The sequence below is a fragment of the Protomyctophum parallelum genome (genome assembly GCF_964188405.1).
Source record: "Protomyctophum parallelum genome assembly, chromosome: 7".
In the NCBI taxonomy this organism is placed as follows: Eukaryota; Metazoa; Chordata; class Actinopteri; order Myctophiformes; family Myctophidae; genus Protomyctophum; species Protomyctophum parallelum.
The window spans coordinates 16,975,843-17,003,269 of NC_139705.1; the positions used below are offsets into that span (position 1 = coordinate 16,975,843).

The 27,427-nt window shown below is 45.9% G+C and overlaps 1 protein-coding gene across 1 annotated transcript in view; it reads right to left on the reverse strand.

Annotated features, from left to right (window-relative positions):
• Window positions 1-363: 363 nt before the first annotated feature.
• Window positions 364-27,427, reverse strand: part of LOC310861017 (membrane-associated guanylate kinase, WW and PDZ domain-containing protein 1-like) — a 131,438-nt gene continuing 104,374 nt past the window's right edge. The window contains exons 16-26 of the mRNA XM_083768269.1: window positions 22,351-22,669; window positions 18,081-18,172; window positions 17,215-17,410; window positions 16,186-16,333; window positions 15,293-15,447; window positions 11,438-11,641; window positions 9,335-9,416; window positions 8,913-8,973; window positions 8,428-8,571; window positions 7,454-7,592; window positions 364-1,829 (exon numbers count right to left, since the gene is read on the reverse strand). Of these exons, the coding sequence (XP_083624395.1) occupies window positions 370-1,829; window positions 7,454-7,592; window positions 8,428-8,571; window positions 8,913-8,973; window positions 9,335-9,416; window positions 11,438-11,641; window positions 15,293-15,447; window positions 16,186-16,333; window positions 17,215-17,410; window positions 18,081-18,172; window positions 22,351-22,669 (3,000 nt within the window). The 3' untranslated portion in view covers window positions 364-369. The remainder of the gene's footprint in view (window positions 1,830-7,453; window positions 7,593-8,427; window positions 8,572-8,912; window positions 8,974-9,334; window positions 9,417-11,437; window positions 11,642-15,292; window positions 15,448-16,185; window positions 16,334-17,214; window positions 17,411-18,080; window positions 18,173-22,350; window positions 22,670-27,427) is intronic.

Genomic DNA, 27,427 nt, shown 5'->3' on the forward strand with positions numbered 1-27,427 from the left:
TTCCAGTGTATTATACATTGTTTTCCACAACAGTACGAGGAGGCATGGGGGGGGGGGGGTTGGAGTTTACCCCAAAGGTCCGTGGGGGAGCGGGTGTTGTTCTAGGGGTGGAGGGGGCTGAATTATTGATAGTCAGGAAACCAAAACGGAATCCTTTTACATGTTCGTAACTCCGAGAGCGTACAAATGTAACCATTTGGTTCCATTTGTACACTCTCAGAGTTATGTGTGTGTGTGTGTGTGTGTGTGTGTGTGTGTGTGTGTGTGTGTGTGTGTGTGTGGGGGGGGGGGGAGGGGGGGGTCAGTGCAGGGAAAGGGGTTCAAGGGGGGTTCCTTGGAAGTGAAAAAGAGTGGAGGTCCACTCTGCGTCTAGATGCTGAGGTCCTTGGGGCTCTCTTTGTACGGCCGTCTCTTGGGCTCTGGGATGAGATGGTGGTGGTGTTGGGGGGCGGGACGCGGCGGGCTGCTACGGCAGCCCACGGCGGCCATCGTGTTGTTGTTGTTGTTTTGTGCGGGCGCATTGTTGTTGTTGAACGTAGCGTTGTTAGCCACGGCGGCGGCGCCGTTGTTGTGATGAGCGGCGTTGTTCTTCAACATGCCATAGTAGTCTTGGAGTCTAGGGGGCGCCGTAGCACCCGCCACATAGTTCAGCTCCTCCCGGCTATAGGCGGTGGAGGAGGAGGAGTCGGGGGAAGAGTCCCGCTCGCTTCGGTAGCGTCTCTCAGGGGTTCCGTTGGTTCTGTTACCGCCGCCGCCACTGTATCTCTCCGGGGAGGAGTCGCCGCCGCGCGACAACAACATGCTGCCGTTGTTCATGCTGCCGTTGTTGGCCCGATCGGCAGAGGAGCGCCCCCTGGAGGAGAGCGACGAGGTGTCGCCGTTGTTGACGACGATGCCAACGCGCTCAGGCGTGGCGGCAGTAGCGTTGACGACTCGGCTGGGCGTCACCGGCTCCTTCAGGAGGAGCCGCCGCTCATAGAACCTCCGCTCGGGTGTGACGGCCGCGAGGAAGCCCCCGTCATCGCACTCCTCCTCGCGCTCGGGAGTGCGGTCCCGGTGCTCGCGGTCCCGATGCTGCGTCCCCCGGCGGTCCATGGACTTGGCCCGGCGACGGTCCGGCGGGGACGAATTGCGCTTGTTCTCGCTCGTCGCCACGGAGGAGCGGTCGAGGGAGCCGCGGCGCGCCGCCCGGCCGCCGAACCTCCGGTCCAGCGTGGTGGTGGAGAGCTCCCGCCCGCAGAGCTCACCGCTGCGCTGCTGCTGCTCCCGCTCTCTCTCGGCGGCGGCCGCCGCCGCCTTCTTCCCCGAGCTGTCCTTCCTCAGAGTCTTCAGCAGCTTGGAGATGCCGCTCTCCGACTCCGACTTCTTGACCTTGCGGCCTCGGCTCTTGTTGTTGGCGGCGGCGATGTTGTTGTTGTCTGGAGACGGCTGTAGTTGTACCGGTAGTTGTTGTAATTGTAGTTGTTGTTGTCTGGCGGCGGTGTGGCTGTTGTTCCATGTGTGGTGGTGGTGGTGGGGGTGGTGGGGGGGACTGTTAAAGGGCCGGCCCTGGTAGTCCATCATCGTGGCGGGCTCGGTGCTGAAGCGGACGTCCCTCGTCTTCGTGTCTCTGTCTCGGCCGCCGCCCGCAGTACGCATGGCCTCCTCCTGGTGGCGCGATGGTGTTTGTTGTTGGTGAAGTTCTGGTGACTGGTAAGAGGTGGACTCTATCGATGATGACCACGACGTGTGCTGTGTGTATCGGCTGTCGTCGAGCGCCGGGGGTCTCACTTCCGGAGCGTTTTGTGCCCCGCCGGGTGGGGGAGGGTGCCCGTCATTGGAGCTGCCGTCTGCATGAGGGTTAACAGAAACGCAAGGAAGAGGGAGTCAAAAAACGACACAAATTTTAATAAAGACGCACGTACGAGAGGTTGTGAAATATGGCATTATTACGTTTTATATATCGTTTCATGTTGGGGGTGGAAACCTTGAATGTCCCAAAAATAAATCCAATGCAGTTATGATTTAGTCACACAAGCTCTTGTTAAAACTTGTCATTGGTTTAATGTTTATGAAACCCACATTATTATTATAGCAGAAATAGCAGATCTACAAGCTTTTGGCGAGTCGTGAGCTTGTAGATCGGCTATTTTCGCTACACGAAATAGAGCATTAATTAAAAAATATATAAACGCTGAAATATGGAGATACAAGGTTTCTGCCCGACAGACAGCAACGATATCTTTATAATGTCCAGTGGTGGAAAAAGTACAAATCTCGTATTGAAAATGTACTTAAGTAAAAGTACAAAGATATCTGCATCAAAATGTACTTAAGTACTAAAAGTAAAAGTACTCACTGTGAAGAATGTCTCATTCAAAGTGTTACAGAATCTTTTGAAAATAGCAGATCTACAAGCTAACAATGTGCCGCGATGCGACGTATTGTGAGCTTGTAGATCTGCTATTTTCAAATGGCCGAAATGTATATAGGGCTGAAGTGGTTACTGTTCGTTTTCTGATCTAAATTTAAATTAAAGTGTTCAAATAATTGTAATGGAGTAAAAGTAAAAAAATTGCCTCTGAAATGTAGTAGAAGTAAAAGTAGGCTACTGAAAAGGTTATGTGTACTTAGTTACTTTCCACCACTGATAATGTCCATATTCGTATTCTTAAATAAATACAATAAAAAATAAATAAATATCTCAACAAAGATGTGTCCATGTGAACGCTTGCATCTGTATTGATGATTGACAATACAGGTTTATTTTATTTTATTATGGATATAAACCATGCATATACATGCTCTTCCATAAACATTCCAACAAAATTATATATATATATATATATATATATGCAGTACATAATAATAATATGCAATAATAATATAAATAATGTAACCGTAAGTGATTTCATTGTTCACTGAATCACATGGAGGTGTCAAAATCACTTCATAATATTCAAGCATATAATGCTTTCTAGAGCCCGACCGATATATACGTTTTGGCCGATATATCGGTTATTAGACATTAAAAAAAAAACAATAACATTTTAATAAAAATAAAATAATCCGCCAATCTCCAAGCTCTCGATGCTTCGTGAGCTTGGAGAAGGCCTAGTAGTTATATAGTTCTGTTAAATGTGTATGTATTGTTTTTTTCTCCCTTCAAATTATCGGACAAACATGGGTTGGTCTACGACCGGTCCCAAATAATTGGGACCGGACCCCACAAATGTGACCTGTGTCGGGCTCTATTGACCATATTCACACAGCGGCCATCTTGCTCTCTCGTCATATTTGCACGTTGGGAGGAAACGTCCCCCCCCCCGGTGGCACTTTAAGTGTGACTTAAAAGTGTGCAAAATGGCCGCCCTGTGAATATGGTGAATTGTTTTGACTGGATCTGTGGTGACAATGGGTGTAAATAAATAAAAAAACAACACAGGTTGACGTCATCGACAACAACAGCAGAGGTGCAAAACATCAGCAGGTTTGAGAGCAGCCAGTAACCATGTGACACAACGACAGTAGCTCTGGTCCATGTGCTCCGTGGCGTTGGAAGGAACGGCTGCAGCAGCCTCTCGTCTGTAGTAAAAACTAAAATACACACCTTTGCTACTCGCCAAAACAAAGACGGTTTTAAGATGTTGAAAGCCTATACACTGACACCAAGCTAGACAGGAACGCCCATAAACGTCACATCCGGTTTTAGCCCGTGGTAAGAATTTGGCTGCCAATGCAAATTGGTCCAATCCTTAATCACATACGGACAAACATCTATGCTGATAATATCTAACTTGCAGAGGTAGCATGCCTTGTCCATGGGAAACAGATCTTTCAACGTATGGCATTGCAAATAAGTTTGATAATCGCTACTCTGCGCAATATTGTTTTGGAAATGCCGCAAATTGCATTGCAGTGAACGAGAGCAAATCACAACTTCCCCCGGGGGTGGGCGGAGTCACAGCTTGACGCTCTGAATACGTGCCGTGGTGTCAGTGTATACTGTCCTTAGTGGGAACACTCAGAGTGCTCCCCTCCTCACGTCCAAAATACACGTTTTGGCCAGTATAGAAAATATTTCACTGGAAGAAAAAATATGTTTTAGTTACTCCACTGCGCCCTCTAAAGCCCTAAACACACCAAAGGGTCGCCATGCAACTCCTGGTCCAAACGGTTGCAAGGAGTTGCATGGTGACCCTTTGGTGTGGTTTCGGCCATTGAATTCAACCAGTTGAATGAATCACTTGGGACGACGTGAATCAATGTGCAACAGGACATATCACACCGCTGGGACAACGCTAAAACCGTCTCGACCCTTTGGTGTGGTTAGGGCTTAACGTTTTTTCCTTCCACCGAAATATTTTCTTTTCTGGCCAAAAAGGTGTATTTTAGAGGTGTGTGTGTGTGTGTGTGTGTGTGTGGGGGGGGGGGGGGGTCTGAGTGTTCCCACTAAAGGAAAGTATGCTTTCAACTCCTCTAAACCGTCTTTGTTTTATTGAGTAGTGAAAGTGTATTTAATTTTTTTACTATAGGCGAGAGGATACCGGGAGGTGCGTGGCCGCAACGGCTCGGAAGTAACACATCGTTAAGGAGAGCTCAATCCTTCTAACGACCTTCTAAGGACCAGAGCTATGACAACAGGTGCAACACATCAGCAGGTTGAGGGCAGCCAGTGTCATGTGACAGAACAACAGGCACTGCAGAGAAACCATTCAGAACAAAATGGCAGAACAACTCAGTTGTGCATTGTTGTTGTCGGGGAGGAGGGTGGCACAACAAACCCAAAGCAAAAAAATAAATAAAAAGATGTTGTGGCTCTGTGTGTGTGTGTGTGGTCGCCGTGAGTGATGAAACAGAGACGTGAGTCAATCTCAGTAAAGGTGGCTACATACATCACAGAGAGTCCAACCGAACAACAATTTTTTTTACAGATCCAAATTAAGTTTAGGATATAGGCCATATATGCCAGACCCTGGGCAATCAGTAATCTATCCAGTATTAGGTCAATGAATCTGCCTAGCAAAACTGCAGCTCGCACATTGCTTGGAGATATTGCTTGAGGGTTTTATAGGCTTGTTTCTATAGTGTAGTTGCTTATTTGGGCTTTGCTTCCTGATGTTGCTTAAATGGTGGTTCAAACATTTTCATGGACACCCAGTGTCTGCGTATCCCCATCTGAAAATATTTTGTGCCAGGGGACCCCGTGCTACGTACCAGAGGGGGAATGTTTTCCAAGATGCTTTAGAAAATAACACAGATCTAAAGTGCTCATATGGCCTACGTATATAATAGTCGCTTCTTCTGGGCTTGTTTTCATAGACCTGATTGTTTATTATTTCTCTCACAAACTCTGGCAACACTACTGTGTGTACAGCCAGCCGCTGGAAGCAGTGCTTTTAATACTGGATCTCCTCCTCTGACACGCTGCTATGGGAAACGTGTCAGAGGCACAGAGGGTTTTTTTCAGCTTGTGTTTATTCATGGTCAGTCAGAGATGGATTACAGAGGGGTTTGTATACCTCCCTGGAGATTGTTCTTGCTCAGGACACTATAGAACCGTCTCTTCAAAACTATACCGCTGCTTTCGCTGCTGGCAGAACGAAGCCTTAGGCAGAATGAAGAAACAAAAACTAAATAAATCACACACCGCCCGAGACGTCCTACCATCTTCGCCAGAAGTTTTAGTAGGCAGTAATATACAGTCATACTCGCTAGTCAAACTACTAAAACGTCTGTGTGCAGTTCAGGGTTGATTGTAGGAAGAACAGGAACGCTAGCTCCAAATTGTGATCAAATCCATGGATCTGGGAGCGGTCACCACCAGGTATTCATAACCATAACCTCCGTAAAACTATGCTTAAACCTAGCCTTATTCCAAAATGTAACCCCAGTTAAACTATGCCTATTAAACCTTACCTTATTCCTAAACGTAACCTCAGTAAAACAATGCCTAAACCTATCCTTATGCATAAACGTAAGCTCTGTAAAACTATGCCTAAACCTAACCTTATTCCTAAACGTACAACCTCAGTAAGAAACTTGAGAGGTTCGGTTGGAGTATGTAGCCCCGCTAAAGAACGGCTTTGTCTGCTGGCTCAGAGAGGGGAGGTGCATTGTGAGTGAAACAGACGTCATGGAAGCAGATACAAGTCAGGGGGAGACATGACAGGAAGCGTCTGTGTACACCATCGCTTCTCAAAGTGGGGTCCTATACGATACTATATCCATTTATATGTTGGCGAGTAAAAATAGCAGCTCACAGCATTTTCTTTGAAAAATGTGTTTTGTTGTATTTTGTTGTTTAAAAAAAAACATAAGTCCTCTCTTCTTGAGGGTCTCCCTCGACATGAACAAAATGTGAGAACTGGTGTACACAATACAACACACACAGACACACACAGAGTGGGTGCAGGGCAGGCTGGCATGAGGTGGAGAGGATGGTTTAAAGTGTGAAGGGTGGACAGGGAGGGTGGAGGACTGGCTGGCTCGTGGACAGACAGGCTTTTTGGCTACAAACCGTGGTCTGATTTTGGCCCATTAGGTAGAAACAGGGCTCTCCCATCTTGTCATTCCTCATTGTACCAACAGCGAGATGATGAGGGGCCATCATCGCTGGAGAGGAGGAAGAGAGAGCCCGGCGAACAGAGAGAGAGAGAGAGAGAGAGAGAGAGAGAGAGAGAGAGAGAGAGAGAGAGAGAGAGAGAGAGAGAGAGAGAGAGAGAGAGAGAGAGACAGAGAGAGAGACACAGACAGACAGACAGACAGACAGACAGAGAGAGAGAGAGAGAGAGAGAGAGAGAGAGAGAGAGAGAGAGAGTCGAATAGAATAGAATAGAGAAAACAAATGAAATAGAAATAAAACAATAAATAAAAAAACAGACAAAAGAGACCGTTTACAGTGAGTCGTCAAGGAGCGCAGGAGGGGTTTTGTCGTGAAAGAAACAAATTATATAAATGATATATATTATTTAACAATATCTAAATATCATCAGAGGGAGGGAAAAAGGGATGTTCAGCAAAGTAAAAGCAGAAAAATAAAGCTAGAAAACACAACAATATTCAGGCTCTGGACTGTAGTCCAACCGACACAAACAAATACAGTTCCTGGAAGAGCAGATAGTTGCAGCGATTAAAACACATTCGCTTTCAATACACACATTACACTGTAGAAGTTTTACCAAAACCTTATTGATCTGTAATGTAACATACATAGACACACTATTTGTACAGTAATATATCCATATTATATGACATATTGTTCCACTATTTCCGGAAAAGATATAATATCATCACAATTTGTTATTATCGTCAATTTCAAGATCGTCTATTTTTAGTGAGATTTGGTGCAGAAAAAATACAGTCCAGTTCACTTGGATGTCATGAACATAGAATTATTAGTCTAGTAAATCATACCATATTATTATTATTCCATCAGCACAGTGTGTGTGTGTCGTATCGTATTGTTACCCACCATATTCCGGCACTGATCCGTCGCCCCTCTTCAGGACGAGCCGCGCCCGTCGACCACCATTCTTGATGAGCTCGATGGCGCGCGCATGCTTCATGTTCTTTGTGCTCTCACCGTTGATCTCCAAGATCTCATCTCCCACCTGAGGAACGTCACCACGACAGACAACCAGGTAAATAAACAGTATAGCGGGGCTTGTTCTCCACTAAAGACATTCCTTAGTGGACTGAGTCAGGAATTTGGCGGTAAAGTAAAACAGCAAATAAAATCTCTAATTTAAATGCGCTACGTGTATGTGCGCATGTGCTATGATGAAGGGCCAACACACTCTTAAAGGTAATGGGAGACGGCCCGGGCAGCTGGCATAGCTGTCTGGGCACCATGGCTGGTAAGCCAGTCTGGCAGTGTGCCGCGGGTTCGACTCCTGATCCCGACAGCCTTTACTGCGCGTCACCCACCTATCTCTCTCCCCCATTTCCTGTCAGCCTACTTTCCCTCTACCAATAAAAAGGCAAAAGCCTTTTATGTGTGTTTGCTACGATCGAGTTTGCCAGCACTACATTTGCCTCCAAACTTGCCAAGGCCTATTTATAAGTACTCTGCCCAGGGCCTAGGCTTATTATCCCGCCCTCTGTGTCTTCACATATTGTACAGTTAATATAAAACCCCATTGTTCAGGCACATTACAGCCACCTCTTTTTCCCCATTAGGCCCACTCCACACAATGTCATCAAACAGCACCTACTGTATGGTAATGTCATTCTACAGGCCACAGGTTTCTGCGTTACACCTCTCTAATGCTTTGCTCCTCTCTGCTTCCATCTTGTGGGGTGTGTGTGTGTGTGTGTGTGTGTGTGTAATTTCTTATTTATTTATTCATACATTCGTTCATTTAGCCGCTAGGTTGTCGCGCTCCTTCTAGTCTTATAAAAACAAGGAGTATGTGTGTGTGACATGATGGAGAGGCTCGTCAGTACCCTCATCTTGCCGTTCCGTACGGCCGCCCCGTCCTCGGCCAGCCTCAACACATACAGGTCCATGCTGTACTCCCTGCCCCCCCGCAGGCTGAACCCAAAACCTTTACTGTCCCGCTCCAGATCCACCGAGTAGAAGTCACCGTCCTGGGGGAGGGAAGGAGGGAAGGAGGGAGGGAGAGAGAGAGAGAGAGAGAGAGATAGATAGGGTTGAGCTTGGCACTACAGCTACAAAACTTTGGGGGGGGGGGGGTACTAAGAATAAACTGTGGTGGGATTTATAAGATCTAAGGATATCCACCGATGTATATCGGCCACAAATCTGTATCAGCCGATATTTGCCGTTATCGATCAATATCGGTATCGGCAAATAAAACTAAATAAACATATATCGGTACTGGCTACATTGTTATTTTAAACATCGGTATCAGTATCGGCTAATCATTTCCATATCGGTGCATCCCTAATAAGATCAAATCTATTCTTACCTGTGGGACTTGGGTTTGTGTCGGGGGAGGCGGGGGAGCCCCTTTGGATTTTGAGTTATTCCTATGAAAAAGAGACATTCATTTAAATACAATAAATACAATATTAATTATAAATAGAGAGTATGCTGTATGCTGCAACAGAGACCTTCTACAGTCTAGCGCAGTGGCAATTATAGAATGTAGAAGAATTGTTACGTTTCCCTGTTATCTCCCCTATGGTCAATACATCAATACAGCATGGCATTGTGGACAGAATGTTATCCATCGTCGACAACCAAATATATTCTAAGTCTTGGGTCTGAGGGGCAACATCTCATCAAATGGTGGTCCGTGGCTCAAATGCCCAATAAATAACGGACCTTGATGTGAAAAAGGTTGAAACCCACTGGTCTAGTGGTTAAGACTGAGGTAGCTGGACCCACCGTGACTCTGTCTGAGGTGTGTGCGTCGTGGTGATTGTGGCGATCTTCTCTGCGTTGGTCAGCAGAGATGCGTTGGACGACTCTGGAGAGAAACACATGTTATATGAGTATAAGACACAAGTGTAGACACTACGAAACACGAGACACTACGAAAACACAAAACAAAAAAACTGCGTAATTGTCCTTTCTCGTCACGCAAAAATGTAAGAGCGCGGCGCCGCGGGCATGAATGTGTCAGCGAGTATCATCCCCCACTGACCCTGGTCAAACTATGTATACTACAGTACCTGAATACCGTACATATCGGCAAGAATCCTCGTATCTCTGTTTTGTTTTTTGTAGCCTACATTAATGCCTTATTTTAACCGCGAAATACGGGAAAATGGCCGATCTACAAGCTCATAACGCGCGACGCGTTGTGAGTTTGTAGAATTTCACTATTAAAAAAAAAAAAAAAAAAAACGACTTTTCAAATGATAAAAGGGGAACGGTTTTGGACATACACGGTTTTCATGATATGCCTGCTGCCCTCAGGCTGTAAAAGCATCGCTATCATTAATTCATGTCTCTGTCTCTCTCTCTCTTCGTTATTATGAAAGGCATGCCTCTACCCAGCGGTTTAAAGTAACTGTATCATCCCCTAAAAGGGATGATATATATTTATTCATTAGAAGGACAATTTCACCAGTCACCAGAATCAGAGACACAGGTGTTTTCAATTAGTTATAAAGGACCTATAACATCAAATTCAACTTTTTTAATTTAGTTGGTGTTTTTTGGGCTCCCCTATGTGTTTTCTATCCACACAAATATGCACTTTTGAACAATCAGGCTTTCTCATCATATAGGGGCTTTTATGGAAATTGCTCTCAGGAACAGCTCAACTGATTTGGTCGTATGCGTGATGTCATCAGTATCACCCTACTTTGTATAATTCCTCCTCCTCTTCAGTCTTCAGTTCCAAATTTGCATTTCCACTTTGTTTACAATGTCCACCATTGTTGATTTTCCAAGCTGGCATGGAATTTAAACAAGCCTGGTTTTATCTAGCATCAGTATTATAATGACTCAAATATTAAATAATTTGCATATCAGCACCCCCACCACCTCAGGACATTGTGGTACTGCAGCTAAAACTGCTTCAAAGTCCAGAAAGAAATGACAAGGACTAGTTATATCAGAGTGGTGATTGAGGCTCAAACCATTAGAAATAACTTTGAGGGACATAGACATGATATTAAATATTAACAGTTTTACAATTAATGTTATTTCTTCTTTAAAATGTAGAATTTGAAGTTACAATGGGTTGTTATTGGAAGGGAGGGGGGAGGCGTGTCCGATTAAATCAATATCAAATGTCTAAATACCTAATCCAGCAACTTAAAAACGGTGCGTTGTGTTGCGAGGGGTTTAAGTGGTTAAAGTGCAAATGCAGAGCAATACAGCTAATGCATTTGTTTTGTATTACCATTTAATGCTAAACTGCCAGGATCCGCTGGTGGGCAGAACAAAAGTTGTGTGGGCGTGCATGTGTGCACTCGCGTGCGTGTATGTACAGTATCTTGGGGTGTTGTTCTCCTCTTAATTAAGCTGTGTCTCTGAGGAGGAACTATTTTCATACCCACAGCGTCTCCAACTTCAACCAGAATTCAGGGGTTCCCTAGGAACCCCCCCCCCACCACTGCCATAGCCTCTGGCAGCAGGCAGGCAGCCCCCCTACTGTGAAATGGCTTAGAAGAAATGTGTGGCAAACAGTGTTAATATTGCCAGCTATCTTTTTTCTCCCCTCGTTTTAGCCATAGTCTTTAGAATAAAATTCCATTTAGTTGTAGTCAAGTCATCTGAGAAGTTTTAGACAAATTTCAGTCGACTAAAGATCATAAGATTTTAGTCGAATAAATCTATGGTTGATTACTTTCTACATTTGCTTTAAGTATATTTTGACGCCAATACTTTTGTACTTTTACTCAAGAACATTTTGGAATTCCGGACTTTTTACTTGCAGTAAAGGAAGTAGTTCCACATTGACACTATTGGCACTTTTACCCAAGTAAAACATTTGAGTGCTTTTTTTCCCACCACTGTCACCACTTCTTTCCTTACCGTCTCCGGGGATGATGCGCAGTGCCACGGTGTTCCCGGCCTCCTTGATGAGGTTGACGATGTCCGAGTGGGACTTGTTGGTGATGGAGCAGCCGTTGACCGCCAGGATGCGGTCGCCCACCTTCAGCTTCCCACAGCGGTCCGCCGGGCTGCCCTCGATGATGCGCCCTATTTTGTGGGGCATGGCCACACACGCGTTGCCGGCTTTTGTGTGTTGCAAAAAACAAGGCCATTTTGTGTGTGTTTGTGTGTGTGTGTGTGTGGGCGGCATGTGTGTGGTTTATACGTGTGAGAGGTCCCCATGTTCGTGTGATTGTATAAGGCGATTTGATGATTTGATTGGGTCGATTGATGATGCATTGATTTTTAGGAAAAGTGAAAGATATTGGGAAGAAATGGAAGAAAAGAGAAAAAGGGAAAGATAGAAAACAATAAGTAAATTATGCCAACAAAGCCACCGTAGACATTTTCACCCCCAGAGAAACCAGAAAAAAATCTAAATAAAAAATTACCCCCGATCAGCATGCAAAACACATCTCCTGACCAACGTCATTGGTTGAAGGGATAACACAGCCATAAGGTAATTGGTTGAAGGGATAACACAGCCATAAGGTAATTGGTTGAAGGGATAACACAGCCATAAGGTAATTGGTTGAAGGGATAACACAGCCATAAGGTCATTGGTTGAAGGGATAACACAGCCATAAGGTAATTGGTTGAAGGGATAACACAGCCATAAGGTCATTGGTTGAAGGGATAACACAGCCATAAGGTCATTGGTTGAAGGGATAACACAGCCATAAAGTCATTGGTTGAAAGGATAACACATTCATAAGGTCATTGGATGCAAAACTCACATTTTGATTGTATTAGTTACACTAAATGTGTGTTAATTAAGTTACTTTATTTTTTTACTTTCGGTTAAAAACTAATGCACCAGACTTTTGGTTTAACAGAGTTTTACTTATTCATTTTTGAAAACGTGTGTTAATGAGTTACTATTTATTTTGTTTTATACTGTTGGTAAAAATAAATCTAAAAATAGGCCTCTACCAGAACGTTTTCGATATTGTACCGTTGTGGTATTGATACTTTCACTTAAGTAAAAAGAAGAGTACTTCTTCTACAACTGTCCCCCCCCATCCTTCTCTAATGTATTAATCGATCAGTGAATCACACACCACACCACTCTGGGACCTCCGTGGCTAACTCTCTGCCACACTGTCAATTCACTCCACGTGTACGGCCCTCTGACGTGGTGTGTGTAATTGATGGTGTGTGTTAAGCTTTCCACCTACAACAGCATGAGACGATTTCAAGGTGACTTGATGTTATTCTCCATAGATAAAAACGTCCGCGACCCAGGGGATGAATAAGTGACGTCAGGACTTCAGTACTATACGGTAATCAATAAGGCAGAAGGCGGTGTTAACCCATTTAGGCCTGACGTCGAAATTAAAAAAACGGGGGTTCCCGTCCAGAATGGGTATCATCTCTGTCTCGTGGAAACCTCACATGTCCAAAAATGAATTGCATTTTTATAGCGCTTGCTCAAAGTGCTCAAAGTGCTTTCATTCATAGATTGGGAGGTGAAGCAGCGAACAGTCGACGCCAGCGTCCTCACCCACATTCACGCACCAATGGTGGAAAGCTAACACTGACCAACTCATTGGAGGCATTGTAGGGTTCAGTGTCTTGCCCAAGGAAACTTTGACATGTGGACAGGAGGAGCCTGGATTCAAACCACCGACCCACGGATCACGGGACGACCTGCTCTACGTGCTGAGCCACAGCCGCCCATAAAACTGTTACTTTTCATGATTAAAACAAAAACGTTTGCTAGATTTGATTATTTTGTGTGCCGCTGTAGTATGATCAAGTAGGGCACTAATTTACTAAAGTAAAAAACAAATCTGGAGATAAGAGGTTTCTGTTCTGAGCCATCTCTACAGCCTAATAATATAGAATATATATCCAGGTACAGTACAGACTACTTGTAGTGTGAGTGACAGCGTTCATCTGTATTGTTTACACTAGTACAGCTCTGAACACACACCAGGGACGTCCCTCCTCTACCTCTGACTCATTCCCTTCATCTCTCTCTGTGACAGAGAGAAAGAGTGCATACACAGACACACATACACATATGCACACTCCCACACAGACTCACGCACCTGCACATTCAACTGCACACGTTGTGTATATTTTCATTTTTGGTGTGTGCCAAAAAGAAATGGAATGTTTGGATGTGCCTGGATTTGGATTATCTTTTAAAATAATAATAATAATAATCCTATTTTTTGGTGTATAATTTATTATTCGTCATGCCTTATGTTTGATTACTTTGTTTAACTTACTACTTATTTATTATTTTTGGTGAGAACCTTGCAAAAGCCCTTTATGGGTTTCTCACCTGCACTTATTTTCTGTCTATTAATTCTTCATCCAGATTGCAAGCGGAAAGCTGTGTGTTTTTGAACCAATCAGAATGTCGCATCCCTCCAGGCTATGGGACGTTGCTCTGCTACACGCGCAAAGCGTGCACGGACATGCAGATTGTTTGTTTACAAATTCACAGAGGGACAGGCAGCAAAAGCTCATGGCTTAATTCCAACCTACAATGTTTTCAGATACATATTTTAGTGTGCTGATTAAGTTTCAAATGAAACTCTGTCTGGAATCTGGATGTCATCTTGAATGGGATTAAAAACGGAGTAGTTCTGTAATCAGAAGCAGCTGTATTTGGAGGACGACACAACAATGGGAATATAACAGGTGAATGAAAACAATATTATTATTATTTTTTTCATGTGAGGCTCGACACGTCATCATGTATCATGATTTCGTTCAAAGGAAGTAATTAAAATTGGATTTTTATGGATTTTGATATACAAAATACACAGAGACCGGTTCCACCACTTTTGGTTCCACCTCAGTCAAATCTTAACTCTCTCGCATTCCACCTCACTCCTACTGCGGGCCACAAGTTTAAAAAATAAATACTTCAAATTGTACTTAAGTACAGTACTTGAGTAAATGTATTAAGTTCACACCACTGCCTGTATCACCTCACAGCTGCCTCTCTCTCTGACTTTAATAAAACAACACTCTATCTACGCCTCCCTGACAGCCCTCCAACGGAACCTGTCATTCTGATTGTCAATTTCACTCAACAAAACATCTGTTCAATTTACATTCAGCGCTACGCAGCAAGCTATAATATATGCTTCTGCTAATTTGATTTACAGTATAGGACAAATAAAGCCTACGCGACCACACAGACAAAAGGAAAGCGTGGTGCATAGTCGTGGGAGGCCTACTGTAGTTTGAGAACAAAATACACAGTTTGAATTTGTACAAGGCAAACGAAGACCTCTATTATAGGTTGAAACATATTGGTGTTGTTTGCCTTGTAAAAAGCTGTATCCTCCCTTTTTTTTATTTTTTATTAAGTGCTCGGATCCTCAGTTTTCCCCCCTCGTGTTTTTTCCCCACGTCTGATCGAGAAACATCTTTGATAATGTCTAACTATTTTTAACCACTGTACAGTCTGCGGTTGAGTTGAACATCTGGTTGCATTGTTCTTATCTGTCATCTGCTGTTTGTTTGCATTTTCGCTTTCAGTCGTACAGAAGACTGTTAGGGAGGAGGAAGTGTTGATCATACTAATAGCATCACACAAAAGCACCAAAAGTATAGCAGATCTAGAAGCTCGAAACAATCTGCTACTTTTTTTCTCTCAGAATCCTGAAGTACACAGTACACAGTTTCCACCCGACAGAGACCATATGGAAGTTGATATGGAAGAATTGAGATTGATTATTAGTATATTTGTCTTTTTGCTCTTCTACTTACCGAAGGTGGTCCCGGCGTCAGGTCTGGAGACGGACGACACGATAACAAAGCCAAAGCCCTCGTTCTCTCCACGCTGGATCTCCACGTCGTACGGCTGCAGCGAGGCGGGCACCACCGCGCTGCCGCTGCCCCCACCTCCCCCGCTGCCGATGCCGCTGCACGGCGGGGCGTGATGAGAAGAGAAGAGTTTTTAAACCACATTTTGACCTGAGATCAGATTCTAAAAATGTCTTCTACATCCTGACAGTTTTCTGAAAAAGCTATGTTTCTATGTCAGTCGTTCAAAAATAGCAGACCTACAAGCTCGTAGCTTGTAGATCTGCTATTTTTCAATAGCTAAAGCACATCATAATGCTAACACCAAAAGGGGTTCCCGCCCAAAATGGGTTAACCACTTTTTTTTTTTACTCCAATTTAGTCGTTATTATGCCAACTACTTTCCCCCACCGGGAGCACATAGAAGAGCCTTCGTCCTACTACAACATTACCTGCTGACAGGTAGTCAGCCCCAGTTCGTAGCCATACGTACAGCTAATGACTCCAGAGCCCGCCCCCCCTGCAAAGACGCTAGGACAAAGCCGGTTGCACCACGGTGGATTCAAACCCACAACCTCCGTGGAGGTGGGCAGGGACTTTACCAATGCGCCACTCACTCAACAGCAGACATACACACGTAAACACGTCTCATTCACAACGCGTTGTGAGCTTGTAGATCTGCTATTTCGATAGTATTTCCGGGGGGACAGAGTGGCATTCCGACGCACCGCCATTCCGACTACGTGGCTTCCGCGTGCGGTTAGGGTCAGGGACAGGGTTAGTAATGCGGGCGAGCCGGAATGGCGGTGCGTCGGAATATCCAGCTAGCTTCCTGCATGCTAACATACTGTACGCACCTGGTGGAGCCGCTGCCCGAGCTGACGGTGTTGAGTGAGTTTTGGCTGCCCTGCGGGGTCCGCTTGCCCTCCGTCAGGCTGGGGGCCTGCGTGCTGCTGTGGTGGGACGAGGCCGGGGACGGGGGTACGTCCCCCTCGCCTTTAGACCCTGAGGAGGAGAGGGGATGGACACAGAGACGCGTTAAATATAATAACGCACCGGTTCTCAATTCACAACGTGGGCGTTTATCAGACGCTCTTCATCCAGAGCGATTTACAGTAAACAAGGTGTTGTGCCCTAGTAAACTAGGATCACAAGTAAACCAAGCATCAGGCTAAACATACTTACAGTAAGCAACAACAACGCATGGCAATACATCAAATACATAAAATAATTGTCATCAAGAATCATAAGGAAGCCAAGAGTAGAATATCTTTACAATGAAACTACGAGTATACACTATAGATTGCTATGTCTACATAAAATGCTATCTAAATTACATAAGTTGAGCCTCTGCATACGCCTGTAAGGTCGTCGAGGCTGGGGCAAGTGCTACGGCAAGTGCCACTTAGACAATTAACCCGGCATCTGTCTAGATAACATGCATTATAACCTGGGTGTTTTAATCAAAACATATCACTTACTCTACCTTTTAATTTAGTCGTTACTGTGCACTTACATTACGTCATGCAGTTGATAGTATAACCTGCTCTTGTCTTGTGGTTTGTGGTTCCTATAACTAAAATAGCAGGCCATAGGCCATAGTAGGCTGTCTGTACATGTATACCTAGTATATATACACATATATATATTTTAGATCTATATGCATTATTTGGTGTCAGTACGGTCTATTTATAGCTAGGGAGTGCAGTTATCTGCCCTCAGTGTCTCTGTTCTCTATCTATAACTGTGTGAGTGAGTGAGTGAGTGAGTGAGTGAGTGAGTGAGTGAGTGAGTGTGTGTGTGTGTGTGTGTGTGTGTGTGCGTGCGTGCGTGCGTGCGTGCGTGCGTGCGTGCGTGCGTGCGTGCGTGCGTGCGTGCGTGCATACCTGCGTATGCGCTGGTCTTGCGTCTCACGGTCAGGTTGACGTGGCCCTGCTTGGCCGCCTGCTGCATCAGCTGCACCACCAGCTGGTGAGACTTGCCCACCACGGCCGTTCCGTCCACGCAGATCAGCTCGTCGCCCGAACGCAGGCGGCCGTCCTCGTCTGCCGCGCCGTACTTCACGATGTGCCCGATGTAGATCTGGGGAGGAGGGCAATTTCATACAGTGTCAGCTTGTTTGACACCTTTTGGGGGTGTACCTGAAATTGGAGGTCTTTTCGGTGAACGACGGCGACAGAACCAGACGATTCTCACGGTCCCACAAACCCGGTCGAAGCAAAAAGGGTGATAAGGCGTTTTCTGTGGCTCCCAAAATAACGGAAACGGCCTACTGTTTCCTGTTAGAACCGCCTGTTCTGTGGACACCTCAGCTGAGAGAGAGATGAAGGCCTGTAGTGTCTCAGAGGACCCCCCCCCATCTGTTCTTTCTGTTATATTGTACATTGTACACAGAGTGATTTTTTGTCTGCCCACCCCAATGATAAAAGGTAATTCGGACTCCCCGGGGCCTGCTGTGGGTGGCTCTGTTATTACTCCTACAATCTGAGCCTGACAAAAAAAACACAGTTGATAGATAGATAGACACCTTTATTGATCCCGCGGGGGGACATTAGTCGCCCAGAGGCAGCACAGAGGTTACAGAGTTAGGTAACAAGGTAAAGTGTAAGGAAGGAAAGTAGTGTCATATAGAGAAACACAAGGCAAGACAAAGACAACGAGAAGAGCCGTGAAAACACAACAACAGTATGGAAAGTGGATCTTAATGTAAACGGTATCCCTCCGAGGTGGAGGGATATATATATATACGTACCGGCTCTCCAGGCTCATTTCCTCCCAGGATGCGGAAGCCGAAGCCTGTATCCTTCCGCCATAGAAAGATGTCCTGCTCCTGACAGTCAGGCACTGCAAGGAAGGAAGAACGATAGAGAACATTTTAGCATCTCAGTGAAGATTAACTATTACAGCATAAATAAATAGTGGAACCGAGTCAAACCAAATGTAATGCCTGGTGCTAGTCAGTGGTGGGGGGCCGGGGGCCTCAGTTTAAAATGATTTTTATTTTTATTTTTTTAATACCGAAATGTAACACTTTTGGACATATGAGGTTTTGCCCGACAGCTAATTTCTATACGCCCACTCACTGGACAGCATACATTGGCACCTCTCAGAGATGAAGCCGAGCCAATCATTTTTGCATAATCGTAAAGGCACATGGAAATAGTTTCCATGTGGAAAAAATTTCCATACATTTGGATCCGAGATGTAGTAGTAGAGTAGAAGTAAAAGTAAGTAAGTACAGTACTTAAGTATCCAATCCAATCCAATCCACTTCATTTATAAAGCACATTTTACAACTCAACGTTTACAAAGTGCTGTACAGAAGAATAAAACTAAATACACTGTAGCTAAGCACAGAGAACAGCAGCAAACAATACAAAACGGAGATACAAAACATGGACCATAGAAACTCAACCAGGGTTAAAAGCCAAGGTATAAAGGTGGGTCTTTAGGTGGGATTTAAAGGTCTCTTTAGAGGGGGCCAGTTTGACATGGGGGGGGGGGGGGAGCGCATAATGCGCATAATGTTGGGGCTATGACGGAAAAGGCTCGGCCCCCTCTGGTCTTTCAGCGGGTCTTATTTTTTACCCTGCGGTTAAGCTGACCCGCAGTCCGCAGTGACCTTGGGAGATTACACACCTCAATAAGATCCGACAGATGCTGAGGTGCCAAACCATTCAGTGATTTAAAAACAAACAATAACATTTTAAAGTCAATTCTGAAAGTAAATGTACTCAGACCATTACATTACACCACTGCTATTTTCTCTGCGCGACACAGCTAGGGCACCGCAACCCAAGCATAAATCAGGCGTTGAGCATGCTAATCCCCGGGCCGCCTGTGAGCTAGCATGCTGTAACCAGAGGCTGGAGCAGCATGCATCTTCTCCAGGGGGTTATACTGTATATCAGACGCATACTGTGGAGCGCGCGCGTGCGCGTACGTACGTACGCACATACACCAATCAGACGAGGAGCATAAAGCAGCCCTCGCCGGGGCCCATGCAGTTAATATTTAATCAGCAGCAGACCTAGATTCAAGATTTAACTAGCAGCACCGCAACGAACGGCATAACGCACGCTGGGGCGGCGTTATGCCAGGGTCTGGAGAGAAATGAGCAGCAAACCAGGTCTACCAAAACAAAGCCCGAAAGAAGCGACTATATATATATATATATATATATATATATAGAGAGAGAGAGAGAGAGAGAGAGAGGAGAGAAATCTTTTCTTCTTATTTCCTTCAAGACCAACAGAATATTTGGTTCTATGAACACCAAATATCAGCAAATATAAACACCAAATATCTTTTAATTCAAGTGTCTGATCTACATTTGTATCTCAAGAGAGTCTGCTTCTTTGGCAAATACATGATGTCAGCGCTCAGCCAAGATAGTCGCCTCCTCAACGGAATGCTCTGTAACATGATATGCACCAGATACAACTTTCATCAGCATCTTTCACACCTAACCACATGAACCCTCTAGCGTCTTTATTCTGGGCTGACATTCAGCAAAAACAGGTAGTAGGGGTAGGAAAGGGTCGTTTTAGTCATAGTCTTTTGGATACGTTTTTAGTTTTAGCATTGATTGCGTTGCAATGACTGATTATACACTTGGTTGCATGCTGAAAAACGTTGAGAGCTTGTAGCTCTGCTATTTTCAGAGCACAACCAAACATAAAATGTCTTCTTTAAGTTCTATTTGATCTCTTCCCCACTAGTCCCTCCCTATAAAATTTTAGCCTAGTTTAAATTTGTTGACGAAATTGTCAATATGTTTAGTCTTAGTTTATGTCATCATAGCCTAATTTTAATTTAGTTTTTATTTGGATATCGTCAGTGAAAAAAGGCTATGACTATGACGAACATTTTACGTCATAGTTTTAAGACCAAACCACACCAATGGGTCACCATTAGGGATGGGTATCGTTAGGATTTTTTCGAGACCGGTACCGATTCCGGTTCTGCTTATCGATTCCGGTTCTTAACGGTTCCCTATTTCGGTTCCAAAATGGTATAAAATAACTTAAATAAGAGGTCAAATGTTTATTTAACAAAAAAGCTCAATGTCAATTTGAGTATATATATAATGTACAATGAATAGTGTAACATCCTCTCCTTTATTGAGCCATTTGTGGATAATATAGTGATTATTTTAAATATAATATATCTATTCTGTATTTACCCAGGGCAATAGTGTTGTAGGCTACTTCTCTTACTACTAACTACTGACAATGACAAATAAAAGCATGTCTGAGATCTGAGAGCAACACACACACACACACACACACACACACACACACACACACACACACACACACACACACACACACACACACACACAAATTAGCATCGCTAATGGGGGGGGCATCTCCAGCCGATAGGTGAGAACGGCTTTGCCGACGTGCGAATGGTGGGATCATTGAAAACAAAGGCGGCTTGCAGAAATGTGCATGCTGCCAGAGTAGGCTATCATTTGTTGTTGTCTCCACCAGGCCGAAGGCATGTGGGGAGAGTATGTTTTGCACTCCGTCCGTCCGTTTGTGTGTTTGTGTGTCCGTCCGTCCGTGTGTCCGTGAACAGCTAATCTCGGCCACCGTTAACCCGGTCGATGCCATATTTTGCACACACACTCCCTGGATGCCAACGATGAACCTCTGCCCCAAACTTTCCAGAACGGCCTGTTATAGCGCCACCAGGAGGCCGCTTTGTGCAAAACAAGTTTTTGCACAGTACACCTACAGATTTTGTCCAAACATCACGCAAATTGGTACACAGTCTCTCTAGAGCCATTCAACGAAACGGGTCTTTCACATTTATCAGACTCCATCCTGATTGGTTAAGATTGGCTTCCAAAGTTCACAAGAGTGCTCAGTTTCAAACAAAATGCTGCAAATCATGAACACATCGCGTGATTTCCGTGAAATTGTGCACCCACATTCCCACTAGGCCGAGGACGAAATGCCACATGAACAATTTCAACTCAGCCTCAAGGTGGCGCTATAACTGGCCGAAAAGTGTTTTTACCTCTAACTGCACGGATCTGTGGATAACCTGGTGGAGACCTGTGCCCGGAAGGGCACTTTTTTTTCTTGTTTTTTCGCCACCTCTCTTCGACAGTTCGACTGCAAGCTCTAAAGTTAATTAGAGTTTAGTTTAATTAATTTAGAGTCTAAACTAATTGAGCCTCTGGAGTCTGGACCCTACGCCGTGATCACACACACAGACACACACACACACACACACACACACACACACACACACACGCATCCGAGGTGGGTTGATGTTGATTCAATGCTGTGCAGCGCACATGCATGATCATGCAGTGAGGCAACTCAGGCAGCAGAGCACAAGACTCCTGTCCCCTCTCTTAAAAGTTGCCTCCCATAAACTTCACTTGAAAATTACGTTTAAGAAACTTTAATAATGATGTTGCTTCAATGCTTCTCTGCACCGCGCGTCTCTCTGTCTCTACACTCCTCGACAACTCCATGCAGAGAAATAGCCCCGCCTCTGCAAGCCACAAGCCCACAACGCGTCGCTGATGCAACGCGGTGTAGGCTTGTAGATCAGCTCTGTTCCCTGTGCTTCTATTAAAAGGGTAGAAAATAAATAAATAGTGTGTGACCGCGTGTCTGTGAGAACCGATAGAGAGAACCGAAATTGAATTATTGTAATGGGTACCCGGTACCCAGGCACGTTCGGTTCGGTACATACTTGGTCCCGAGTTTCGGGACCCACCCCTAGTCACCATGCAACTCCTTGCAACCAAACGGTTGCAAGTAGACGCATGTAGTTGCAAGCAACCATTGGATTGAACCAATTAAATCACTTGGGGGCGACTTGCGTCGATGTGCGCCACAATGCGCCGACGCGACATATCACACCGCTGGGACGAACGCTAAAACAAATGTTTTGTTGCATCTCGACCCATTGGTGTGGTTTATTGGGCTTTAGTGGACCAAATCAACAGTGTTCAACACACACAGCACAGCGAAGGAGAGTGCCCCCCCAGTACTCACGTCTGCTCTCGTACATGCTCCGGGACTGGGCCCAGATCTTGAAGGGGTCGGGCTTCTTGCCCAGGGTGAGCGTGCCGTCCATCGCGGGCGGGGGTCCTCCTCCTCCGTCCTGGCTGCAGGGGGGCGGCGGCAGGCCGGGCAGGGGCTGGGTGGGCGCGGCGGGCACCGCCACGCCCCCCAGGCCCCCCTCGCCGCTGGGCATGGCGGAGGCGGGCACCGCAGCGTGGTGGTGGTGGTGCCCGGGGGAGTCGGTGTGGGCGCTGCGGTGGCTGCACACGCTGTGCTGGGAGCTGTTCTGGCTGTCCCGCCTCTCCAACTGCTGCTGGGGCGGGGGAGAGAGACATAGAGACAGTTGATTATTTACACGAAGACAATGATTTATTGTATGCAATAAATTTAAATATGCAATTTAGGCATTGTATAGGAAAATATGCAAAAGAATATTATTTATTTTTTTGGCGAAATTGGTAATATAGGTATGGTTTTGAGAGAGAGAGGCAGAGAGAGAGAGAGAGAGAGAGGGAGTGAGAGAGAGAGAGAGAGAGAGGGAGAGAGAGGAGAGTTACAGTGATACAAAGGTACAGATACAGGACAATGGAGGAAGCACAGAGATCTCTCCAAGGTCATCTTTCACACGCAAGCACGTGTGTGGCCGCATCACGAACACAGACTTTTGTATGGTATTTCTATGGCTCTCAGAGACAGAGATTCAAAATGCGAGGTGTTCAATGGAAGAAGACAGCATGCCGAAGGTTGTTGCTCTTTGTGTGTGCGCGTTGGCGTGCACACTGTGTGTATGCACGTTGATGTGCACACTGTGTGTGTGTGGGAGCCATGAAGCGGATGTCAGGTATAGGTAATTGTCTCCTCATGAACCCACACAACACATTGCTTAAAAAATGCTAACTCTGTTAGACTGTTACACTGTTTTACTGAATCAACTTAGGGTTGAGTTCATCTCTCAAGAACACATTCAGAGCTCGTTTGAGTTTGTTGTCAGTAGGAGTGTAATCAAAGACACACAAGCGGAAGAGGAGGGCTGAGGGCGGACCCATAGATGGCTCTGGGGCGTCTGTATCTCCATAGACATAGAAAGGTAGACGCCTCCTTCGGCTCTGGGGCGTCTGTATCTCCATAGACATAGAAAGGTAGACGCCTCAGAAGGAGGAGAGGACACTGGAGCAGCACGGACATTTTAAGCCTTTTATTAGGTGCTAGTATACAAAAACGACTAACATCAGAGACCACTTAGGTTCATCAGATTCAGAGTCATAAGTCCCATATGTCCTTGTTCCTGTGACGCAGGCTTGAGGCGCGTTGGTAGACTTCCTTTGTTAGTATAGACGTCTCCTTTGGCTCTGAGGCGTCTGAATCTCACAGTGAGGGCAAGTGTGTGTCGCAGAACGGACGTTTGGTATAGGCCAGTCAGAGGCAATGTAAACGTTGGTTTTCTCATGTCAATAAAGCTCCTTTGAATTGAATGAATAAGTCCTGGAAAAGACGCGACGTGATTGGGCAGTAGCCACTTGAGCAGCGTCCGCCATCCCGACGCAATCCAGGCCGCTCCCTGCAGCAGTGAATGTGGCATCCAAGGTTTTTATATCTATGGGTGGAACAAACGGGCCAAAGGCTGTCGGTTTCCCCCTTTTTTTGGCCGGTGGCTTCACAGATTGGCATTAAGTTAAATTGGCAGTCAGGATAATATGGTCTAGTGTTAAATATCATTGTGTGCTACTGTGCTGATATTTATACTTGGACGTGAATCACGCCACATGCCTATAAATAGCCCATTTGCAAGCTCACTAACACTATATTCATAGTGTGTCCCCAATCAGAGTGCACATTTATCAGCTTTTTTATAGTGTTCCAGTTCCCGTTTTAAAGAGCAGGAGACACAGGGAGACCCCTGTTACTGAACACAAACTTTATATAGCAGTGATTACTATCACAATATAGAGATATTTAACACTGTTACTGAACAAACACTCTACTGCTCCAAACTGATATGCCTTTCCACAAGTGTGAAATTGAACATTACATTACAGCCACTTTAGTGTTGTCTAAATCAACGCCATCGTCACATTTCATCCGGCTATGATAACGCACACATTATTACGGTCATAAAGGAACGTTGCCTTATTGCTGCTTTGATCTGGATTTACATTCAACGAAACTGAAAGGTTAAAAATATCCCGGCATAAAATATTAATGAGGAGAAAACTGTCAGGCCCTCGAGATGGCTTTCTCATCTGTTCCATTGGTAGGCTTAACGAGGTGGGACAGAGGGAGCCCAACCTCTTACAAGTATTCATATTGTCGACTAAAAATAAAAACCTCCCCATGGATACAGGAGAATGGAATACTAAAACAAAATAGAGTGGCACAAAGAGAAAAAATGTATATCCAAGGAGAAGTGTTAATTTCATCAACTACATCTATGACGAAAAATATCCGTCGACTACCTTTTTCACTGACAAAAACGAAATAAAATCGAAGCTATGATTGATGAATAAACTTAAGCCCAAACAACACCAATGCAACTCCTTGTAACCAAATGGTTGCGAGTAGATGCATGTAGAAGACACATGTAGTTGCAAGCAACCATTGAATTGAATCAATTGAATTACTTGCGTCGACTTGGGTCGACGTGCAATGGGACATATCACACCGTTGGGACAAATGCTAAAACGGCTTTGTTGCGTCTCGGCCCATTGGTGTGGTTTAAGCTTTAGGGAGGGACTAGTGGATAATTCATTTTATGTTTGGGTTGCTCAGCTGCTTCACTCTGAGACGACTCTATAGACGATATTAGAAGCAAAAACTTTTCAGATGACTAAAATATTACTACAACGAAAAGAATAAAATAATTTGACAAAAACTGTTATCAAACTTTGTGGTCAAAATCTAAATGAACACTGCAACCGAAGCCCCATGCTGACCTTGGGAGTGTGCCTGCCTGTGGGTGTGTGTGTGAGTGCCTGTTGGTGTGTGTGTGTGTGTGCGGGGGCTCTCCTACAGGCTGACCGTAACTCAACGCTCGCCACAGCGCTCCCTGGCAGCTCGCCAACCCCGTATCGATTTCCCATCAGATGGAGATGAGGTGTAAAAAAAAAACAGGCGCCGGTCGCTCTCTTTAAATGCCTGAATAATTGTTCTGTGACACCTGAGAAAGTGACGCTGCTTGCACTGTTGACCCCTTATCCAGGCCCTGATTTACCCTAAAGGCTCATTCATACTCCGGTTTTACAAGAGTGGCAACTCACCTTTTAGGTGGAAACCTTATCACCTAAATGGTGATAACGAGTCAAGGCCATCATACTCGTGGTGATGTCCTTAAAGCTATACTGTGTAACTTGTTCAATTTTATATATTTATTGACTGGCAAAAGTCACAGCCACTCGCAGGAGCTCCCTTTGAACTTCAAAAGCATACTGGTTAGAATCTGCAGATCTGTGTTACCCCCTCCCCCCCACCCCTGACAGCTACCAAAGTGATTAACAAGCACAGACACAACCACTTTGAAGTTCAAAGGGATCAATTAAGTGCACCTGGGAGCAGCAGGAATGAACTAAAGACCTGCAGTTATGGCAGTGAGCATTGACCTCCCTCTGGTTCAGCTGCGCATCCTGCAAAACCAAGGGGATGGACCGCCCACCCAACTTCTATAGACCAATCAGTGAGCAGCGTGATAGCCCAGAGTGAAAGGAAGATGTCGGTCAGTAAAAACAGAGAGATGTGTCAGGGTGAGTTGTGCACTCACCACGTTGAATGACGCAATGTTTTGGGTTTTGGGTTGCTACCCACCGTCATCGTGGTGAGTTACTACTCACCGTCATCACGGTGAGTTACTACTAACCTTAAACTGGAGTATGAATGAGCCTTAAAGATCTATACTATTCATACTCCAGTTTTGTGACAAGGTGATAAGGTGACCGCCAAAAAGTACGACATGGCGTCACGCCGTGGTGGTAAGTGACTCACCGCTCACCCCAACACATCTCTCTGATTTTACTAACCACCGTTTTGGTGATCACCTTATCACCAAGAACTGGAGTATGAATAGGTCGATAGTCTCTCTTATCTACAGCTGTTGTTGAGCAAAAGTAGCACCTCTCAAAGTATAGGTTGCAGCGGGGGACATATACCCAGCCAGGTGTCCCTGAGGGGGGCTCCAGAGCAGGGGACCTATACCCAGCCAGGGGTCCCTGAGGGGGGGCTCCAGAGCGGGGGACATATACCCAGCCAGGGGTCCCAGAGGAGACCTATACCCAGCCAGGGGTCCCTGAGGGGGGCTCCAGAGCAGGGGACATATACCCAGCCAGGGGTCCCTGAGGGGGGCTCCAGAGCAGGGGACCTATACCCAGCCAGGGGTCCCTGAGGGGGGCTCCAGAGCAGGGGACCTATACCCAGCCAGGGGTCCCTGAGGGGGGCTCCAGAGCAGGGGACCTATACCCAGCCAGGGGTCCCTGAGGGGGGCTCCATAGCAGGGGACCTATACCCAGCCAGGGGTCCCCGAGGGGGGCTCCAGAGCAGAGGACCTATACCCAGCCAGGGGTCCCTGAGGGGGGCTCCAGAGCAGGGGACCTATACCCAGCCAGGGGTCCCCGAGGGGGGCTCCAGAGCAGGGGACCTATACCCAGCCAGGGGTCCCCGAGGGGGGCTCCAGAGCAGGGGACCTATACCCAGCCAGGGGTCCCCGAGGGGGGCTCCAGAGCAGGGGACCTATACCCAGCCAGGGGTCCCCGAGGGGGGCTCCAGAGCAGAGGACCTATACCCAGCCAGGGGTCCCTGAGGGGGGCTCCAGAGCAGGGGACATATACCCAGCCAGGGGTCCCCGAGGGGGGCTCCAGAGCAGGGGACCTATACCCAGCCAGGGGTCCCCGAGGGGGGCTCCAGAGCAGAGGACCTATACCCAGCCAGGGGTCCCTGAGGGGGGCTCCAGAGCAGGGGACCTATACCCAGCCAGGGGTCCCCGAGGGGGGCTCCAGAGCAGGGGACCTATACCCAGCCAGGGGTCCCCGAGGGGGGCTCCAGAGCAGGGGACCTATACCCAGCCAGGGGTCCCCGAGGGGGGCTC